The sequence below is a fragment of the Lactuca sativa genome, chromosome 2 (assembly GCF_002870075.4).
Source record: "Lactuca sativa cultivar Salinas chromosome 2, Lsat_Salinas_v11, whole genome shotgun sequence".
Lineage (NCBI taxonomy): Eukaryota > Viridiplantae > Streptophyta > Magnoliopsida > Asterales > Asteraceae > Lactuca > Lactuca sativa.
Genome location: NC_056624.2, coordinates 37,197,504 through 37,205,655, shown reverse-complemented (window position 1 = coordinate 37,205,655; position 8,152 = coordinate 37,197,504). Strand labels below are relative to the sequence as shown.

The 8,152-nt window shown below is 30.8% G+C and overlaps 1 protein-coding gene across 3 annotated transcripts; it reads left to right on the top strand.

Annotated features, from left to right (window-relative positions):
* The first annotated feature begins 258 nt into the window (after positions 1-258).
* On the top strand, positions 259-7,097 carry LOC111886473 (bifunctional TH2 protein, mitochondrial). 3 transcript variants are annotated; one of them, XM_023882727.2, is made up of 8 exons: positions 259-457; positions 661-861; positions 952-1,060; positions 2,325-2,615; positions 3,973-4,399; positions 5,091-5,357; positions 6,104-6,749; positions 6,906-7,097. In XM_023882727.2, the coding sequence occupies exons 2-7, from the start codon at positions 674-676 to the stop codon at positions 6,517-6,519; spliced, it is 1,698 nt and encodes a 565-aa protein (XP_023738495.1). In that variant the 5' UTR covers positions 259-457; positions 661-673; the 3' UTR covers positions 6,520-6,749; positions 6,906-7,097. The 3 variants fall into 3 exon arrangements, with proteins under 3 accessions (XP_023738495.1, XP_023738488.1, XP_042754968.1); XM_023882720.2 differs by having other exon boundaries at positions 259-861; XM_042899034.2 differs by lacking the exon at positions 259-457 and having other exon boundaries at positions 674-861; positions 978-1,060.
* The last annotated feature ends 1,055 nt before the right edge of the window (positions 7,098-8,152 follow it).

Below are 8,152 nucleotides of genomic sequence, written 5' to 3'. Positions count from 1 at the left end.
ATTAACTCCTAAGATTTTTCAAAGTTATCCTGCTATTTTTTCAAAATTTTCAAATACTTTGTTCTGAGATACCTTACAAATGTCATTTAATATAATAACTTAATTAAAAAAGTAGTGAAGATAATTGAAAGTAGGACCAAAGGCTTCTATTGTAAACAACTAAAGGATGCATGAAAGGGGCAAGATCAAAATAGAAGATAAGAGATAGGAAAAGGATAGTAAAGATAATTGAAAGGTATCAAAGGGCAGCCCCCTCAGTCAAAGCCCAAGTCCAAAAACAAAATGGAAGTCGACTTTACACTTTCCAATTTCCAAAATTTCCACCCAAACCCCCGCGCCCAACTTCTTCCCTTTGACGCCTACCCCCACTCGACTGCTACACACTCTTCTGCTACATGTATTCATCTATTTGTACCTATACGACCCAGATTTGATTCTCTCTTTATACACGACAGTTGTAATTCCCCTTTTTAACTCAATTCTCTATGTACCCTTTTCATTAACTTCTCTAATTCCCCCAAATTCTTGGTTCTTGATGCGCCTTTTTTTGAACAAACCCAGTTTTAGTATTCCAATCAATATTATTCGATCTGCTTTCTTTAATAGCAACAGAAGATACCCTTTACCCGTTAAGAATCACAATCTCAATTTCTTTTTCAGAAGAATTTCATCAATGGCGACAACTCCAAAGCCAAATGAAGAAGGGGCCGCGAAGCGTTTTTGGGATAAATTTAGTAAGGAATCGAATTTGACACTCTACACGCCTTTTGTGGTCTCTTTGGCTTCTGGGAATCTTAAGATTGATACATTTGGACATTATGTCGCTCAGGATGTTCATTTTTTCAAATGCTTTGCTCAAGCGTAAGTAATTTTTGCTCTTGAATTGTTTAATTTTGCCCATTTGGGGGTATCGGAGTGTATTTGATTTTGGGGGTTGTTTTTTCGTTATAGATATGAATTAGCAGAGGATTGTGCAGATGATGATGATGCTAAGGATTCCATTGTTGAATTAAGAAAGAATGTTCTCTACGAGCTTAGACATCATGCCTCTTTTGTTCAAGTAAGATTTCATTACATTTATATATTGATTTTGTTCCCTTGCCTTCTTGCTGTGTGTTCTTTATGTAATTACTATTTCTATGGCCAAATAAAGAAAGTAGATTGATTTTAATTGGATATAAATAATAACTTGATTTCAATTGGACATTTTCTTTGCGTTATTAGTACCTTGATGTTCTATAGTGGTAGAATCTACAACTAGTTAAAAAGTATTATCTTATTATGTTAGTTAATTTGATATAAAGGGAGAATTTACAACTGATTGAAAACTCATTATGTGATAAATCGTTGATAATGGTTGAAATTTCTAACATTCTTTCCATCAAGTTGTTCTTCTCCCTATACTCTTGTCCTAATTTAATTACAAAATGAAAACAACAAAATGAACACAACAAAATGAACAAAAGTTGTGATATGATTCAGAGAATGTATGTATAATGTATGTGCTTGATAAATCTTTTTGTTCAATTATATAAATGAAAAAAATGTGAAAATAGAGCAATACCTTTTTATCTATTTTTCCTTTAAACAGACATTTATGAGTAAACAACTAAGATGCTGTTTCTTTTTGACTTAATACGAAAGCACGTCTTAATAGAGAAAGTCTAGTAAAGGAGGCTTTTTCCATTTAGTGTCAACAAATATTTATGTTTTATGGTTAATGTTTTATAAAGGAGCTCTTTTCTTTTATTTCACATTTTGAATTTGGATGTATACAAACATGAATTTCTCTCCTCTAGAACCTTCACTATGTACCTTATGCAAAAAGTTTTACCATTTTTGTTTTGTTTTCTTGTCATTTGGGTCATGACCCGAGGGTATAATTGGAAACTGAAATATGTACATACAACATGCTCTTGTTAGCGCTTAGTTAAACATCACATTATTAAAATGTAAGTAGGAAAATTTTCTTTCTTTCCATTACAACATTCTGTTTTGAAAAATCGATCCATTTATAGCATCAACTAAGTTCAAAGCAATATCACTGATCATTAGGTCAAATTTTTATATGCTTGTTGAAATTAATCTTAATAGCAAGAAACAACATTATTCTATCATTTTTTTTGTTCTCATTATAGCTTCTTAGTTCCATTTCTTTCTATTACAACATTATATTTTCAATCTTTTGGTCATTATAACATTGTACATTCATTTTTATTCGTATTAAGACATTATTCATTGAAAATCTATCTAATAAACAGATAAATAAAAGTACATTGCTGTTTCTTTCATTTTTTTTTATAAAATTAAACATGTGAATGCAGGAATGGGGTGTAGACTTATCAAAAGAAACAACACCAAATGCTGCAACAACAAAATACACAAATTTCTTATTAGCAACTGCATCTGGGAAAGTTGAAGGAGTAAAAGGTCCAGGAGAACTTGCAACTCCTTTTGAGAAAACTAAGGTTGCAGCTTATACATTAAGTGCAATGGCTCCTTTCATGAGGCTTTATGTTTTTCTTGGAAATGAGCTTAAATCATTTGTTGATGTTGATGGAGATGAACACCCTTACAAGAAGTTGATTCACAAATACTCCTCTGAAAGTTATCAGGTTTGAAGTTTGACTCTTTGGTTTGACTTTTTTCGGGTTAAAGTATGAGGTCAAGTTCATAGAAATAAGTTGATGTATGATGCTATGTGTATATTGTAGAATGTGATGTAGTGTATATTCTCTTATGGGTTAATCTCATAAAAAAACTTGCATTTTTTCATATTTTCATTTTTTTATTTGACCCTTTTAGAAGTTTTTTCGGAAAAAGCTAAAAAAGTTGAGGGTTTTTCTGAAAACGATTAAAACGTTGAGGATTTTTTTTGGAAAAAATAAAAAGTCAAGGTTTTTTTTTGGAAAAACTGAAAAAATGAAAAGGTTGTTTTAGGAAAAAAAATTAAGTTGAGGTTTAATCAGGAAAATTAACAATATATAAGGTCTTTTATGAGAAAATGAAACGTTGTTTGGATAAATGATGTTTAAGACATATTTGGGGAAATGGAAGGAAAAGTATAAATGAGGGCAAATTTGTAAAAATAACAAAAACAGTTATATTCAAGTCCCATAGGTGATTTTGTAAAATAGTTAGGGAAAGCCTCATTTATCTGACTTTTTTCTAATAAGTTGTTATTTCTGCTATATGTCAAAAAGAAACACTTGTATATAGTATTATAGCTTACAAATTTAAGTCATGCTGACATTAAGTCCATTAAATAAAAAAGAAAAAATCACCTTAAATTCATAGTCTTGTTGTTCTTATTGAAAATGGAAAAAGTTATAAGTTTGATTGTTTTACTTTGGGTTAATCTCATAAAAGACCTTATATTTTGTCTTTTTTCCGGATTAAACCTCATCTTTATTTTTTTTCTTGAGAAAGTCCTTGTATTTTTACATTTTTTCCGAAAAAACCCTCAACTTTGTCTTTTTTTATTATTTTTTTTTTCTGAAAGAAACCCTCAACCTTCTAAATGTATCCGAATAAATCCTCAACTTTTTTAGTTTTTCCCAGAAAACCCCTCACATTCTACAACTTTTTTCGGAAAAGAAATGACTAAAAGGACCAGATCGGAAAAAATGAAAAAAATGCATGGTCTTTTTCAGGAAAAAAATAAAGTTAAAGGTTTAATCCAGAAAAAACACAAAATACAAGGTCTATTTTTGAGATTAACCCTAGAAAAAAAGGTCAAATCCCTACAATTACAAACATGATGTTACTTTTACTTTTTTGAAATTTAGGCCACAATGCTTCAAATCCATTAAAAATAAAAAAAGAAAACAACACCTCAAGTCCATACTCTCTTCTCCTTGAAAATGGAAAAACCGATAACTTCAATTGTTTTGATTTTCTCACATCCACATAAAAAAAGTCAAATCCTTACAATTATAAACATGATATGAATTTTTCTTTTTTGAAATTTAGGCAACAATGCTTCAAATCGAAGACTTATTGGACAAATTAAGTGTCTCTTTGACTGGTCAAGAACTCGATACAATGCAAAAGCTTTATCATCAAGCATTGAAACTTGAGATGGAATTCTTTTTAGCTCAACCTCTTCATCAACCAACTGTTCTTCCATTATCAAAGCAGCATATTCCTTCAGAAAATCAACTCATGATTTTTTCTGATTTCGATTTGACATGCTCAGTTGTTGATTCATCTGCCATTTTAGCTGAGATTGCTATAGTTACTGCACCAAAATCTGATCAAAGTCAACCCGAAAGTCAAAGTCAAAGTCAAATTGTTAGGATGCCTTCAGCTGACTTGAGAAACACATGGGAGATGCTCTCAAAAGAGTACACTGAAGAGTATGAACAGTGTATGGAAAGTATGTTGGCCAATGAAAAAGGTAATTCCTTGTTTTAGGGGTAATTAAATTAAATAATCATAAGAATATATGATAACAGAAAACTCCTAAAAATAGAAACTTTTTAAAATGTTAAACATGTATTGGATTACATATTGCTAATATATCATATATGTAGTTTGTTATTATGGGTAAAAAAGTAAAGAGTAAATTACGTGAATGGTCCCTATGGTCTGGGGTAGTTTGCATGTTTGGTCCCTAACTTATTTTTTTAACTCGGAAGGTCCCTACTATTTGTTTTTACTTTTTATTGCACGTTTGGTCCTTGTCTTACCTAAAAAGACTATTTTGCCCTTGATTTTTTAATTTATTTAAATAAACACATCCCAACCCCACTTTCACCTCACCTTACCTTACCTTACCTGCCCCACCTTATTTAAAAAATCAAGGGCAAAATAGTCTTTTTAGGTAAGACAGGGACCAAGCGCGCAAGAAAAACAAACTGTAGGGACTTTCGGAGTTAAAAAAAAATAAGTGAGGGACCAAACATGCAAATTACCCCAAACCATAAGGACCATTCACGTAATTTACTCGAAAGTAAAGTAAAGTAAAGTAAAGTATGTTTTATAAGTTTGATGCTACATATTTTGGTTCTTATCTGTAGATAAGCAGAGGGTAAATAAGTAATTTTAGTCAAAGTGAGTAATTAACTATCTGGTGGTTTTACTTACAGTTGAGAGTTTTGAGTATGAAGGGCTGAAGAAAGCAGTTGAAGAACTAGTGGAATTTGAGAGAAAAGCAAACATGAAAGTGATTGAATCAGAAGTGCTGAAGGGATTAAATCTTGAAGATATAAAACGTGCAGGAGAACGTCTTATTATGCTTGATGGATGCATGGGTTTCTTTCAAAGCATCATCAACAATCAAAACTTAAATGTCAATGTTCATGTCTTATCATATTGTTGGTGTGCTGATCTTATTAGATCAGCTTTCTCATCAGGTATTATTATATCATATCATATATGTATAAATCAATTCACTTTTCAAAACAATCAATTTAACCACTTAAATGTTTGTTTTCTATTGGTTTTTAATAGTTAAGTGGTTAAATTGATAAACTTGAAACTTGTGAGAATGCTCAAAATGTGGCTTTTTTTTTAAAAAAAAAAAAAAAAAAAAACCCTTCACAATTTTATTAGTTTAACAACTTAACTGTTTTCTGTAGTGATTCAAATGTAATACTTTTTTTTCTTAAAAATTCACTTTTTACAGTTTCTAAGATTTGTTATAATGAAAAGAGTACAATTAAAAAAAAGTTAGTCTCACTATTTTGTTGATTTAGCTACTGAGATATTTTTTTTTCCTAATTGATTTAACTGATGTAATATTGTTCTTTATCGATTGAGCCATTGAACTATGGTTCTAATAATCATAAGAGACAATACTTTTGTGGCTAAATCGATAAAATGGTGAAAGTAAATTGTTGTTTTTTTTAATGATTATTATAATAATAGTTTTGATGGATAAATCAATCAAAATAAATAGTTGTGTAGCTAAATCAATAAACTTGTGAAAGTACATTGTCCTTTTATCTACTCAATTATTATTCATTTATAGTCATTAGAATAATAGTTTAGTGGCTAAATCGATAAAATGATATAAAACTACATTCTCTATGTCTGTATGTTTTTTTTTCTTTTTTTTGCAAAAGCAAGTAAATTATGGTTTCTTTCATTAAACAAACAGGAGGTCTACACCAAATCAACATACACGCAAACGAATTCGAATACCAAAATTCATTATCCACAGGAGAAATCATCAAAAAAGTCGAATCCCCAATCGACAAGCTTCAAGCTTTCACCAACATTCTCAAAAACAATCCACAAACGGGCCCCACAAATCTCACAATCTACATCGGGGACTCAGTTGGAGACTTGCTATGCCTTCTAGAAGCTGACATAGGCATAGTCATAGGGTCAAGTTCAAGTCTAAGAAGAATCGGGACCCACTTTGGCGTATCTTTTGTCCCTTTATTTCCCTCTTTAGTCAAGAAACAAAAGGAATGTATCGAAGGAAGCTCTTTTAAATGGAAGGGGCTTTCGGGTGTTCTTTATACGGTTTCTAGTTGGGCTGAAGTACATTCTTTTATAATTGGTCTTTAAAAAGAAAGAAAGAAAGAAAGAAACTGGTTTTTATGTGTAGTAGTTATAGCATGAAGAAAAAAGAGGTGTCTTTACGTATAATAGAAGGAAGATACAACTTCTCATGGCTGATTTTATTACTAGCCATTGCTTATTTTTCATAATCTTGGCATATTTTGTTTCATCTTTTGTAATAGGTTTTTGGCTCATATATGGATGCCATTGTTTTGGGATGCGAATTCGTGAAATGGGTATGAATCTTTTTTGTTTTCTTGTTGATTTTGAGTATAAATGAAAGTATAATGTTGTAATACGCAGAAATGAAATAAAGAAAAGTGATTTGTTGTTATTTGTTGCATTTAATAATCACCCTTTGGGAATTTTGGTATTGTTTTTGACTCTTGCAGGCTGAGAGATTTTGTTGCAGAGATGAATGGTTTCTTCATAAGATGGGTGGGAGGATCTATTATCATAATTCAAAGTTTTGACTTTTGTTTCTACTTTGATATAATTCAGATTTTGATTCAAATTTTTGGTTGGTAAATATGTGAAAACTCTTGTGATGGTTCAAATTTAATGCACCAGATGATGTTTTTCTATTGATATGGATGATGCTGGAAAAAGTTTCATTATCATCAATGTCTAAAATTCATGTTATATATGTATGGGTCCAGAGAATTATATGACCAATCAAAATAAATTTTGGTTAAAAGATAATTTTTTAATGTGTCTAACAATGTGTGTGAGGATGGTTAAACTAGAAAATAAATTCTGCCTATTTTTAGAATTTAAATGTTTTAAAGAAATGCTATTATAGAATCTTAAAGAATAAATAAGGTTATGTTGTAAAAAAAAAGATTAAATCACACAATCCTAAACAAAAAAAATATGAGAATGGTCTAAGTTAAAAAAAAAAAAAAAGACAAAACTGCAAATTTGCTCATTACGGTTTGCAAAAATCTTTGGATGGGGTCCAAAAACATTCTAATGTATAGAGAGTTCAAAATTAAGGTTTTTCTGGGTTTTTAGTCAATTTCGTCTTAGTCTGTTTGTTTGGAGCCGTTAGGGCTATCATGTGCCCTCAATGTGAGGGCATTTTGATCTTTTTGCTTTCTTACTTTAAATAATATTAGATTTCTCCTTTATATACATACTCATATGCAATCTACTTCATCTTCTTCATTTTGATTTACAGAGAAGCAGCAACAAAAGGTCTTCTTCGTCTCTCATCTACTTCTATTGTTAGAAGCTTCAAAAATGGTACTCTGCTTCTGTTGGAATGTTGCTGTTGTCCGAACCTCATGGACCTCACGAAACCCTCGTCGTGTTTCTATGCATGCCCTAAAATGGTAAGCAAACTCATATTAGGTTATGTTATTTTGCTAATTATGTAATAACTTTTCTACATTTTTGTATCCTTGTAGAGATCTAGATGTGGATTGTTGGGGCATTTTTGTATCCTTGTAGAGATCTAGATGTGGATTTTTGGGGTGGGTCGACCCCCCTATATGTCAAAGATCAACTGCTATCATACTATGACTGTTGAGAACAATCAACAAGCATGACTTGCAATATCAGTCCCCAATTATTTAATCAGTCTCTTTTGATCACCAAATTAATTTATGACCAATACTAATTAAAATGTATGATTTCC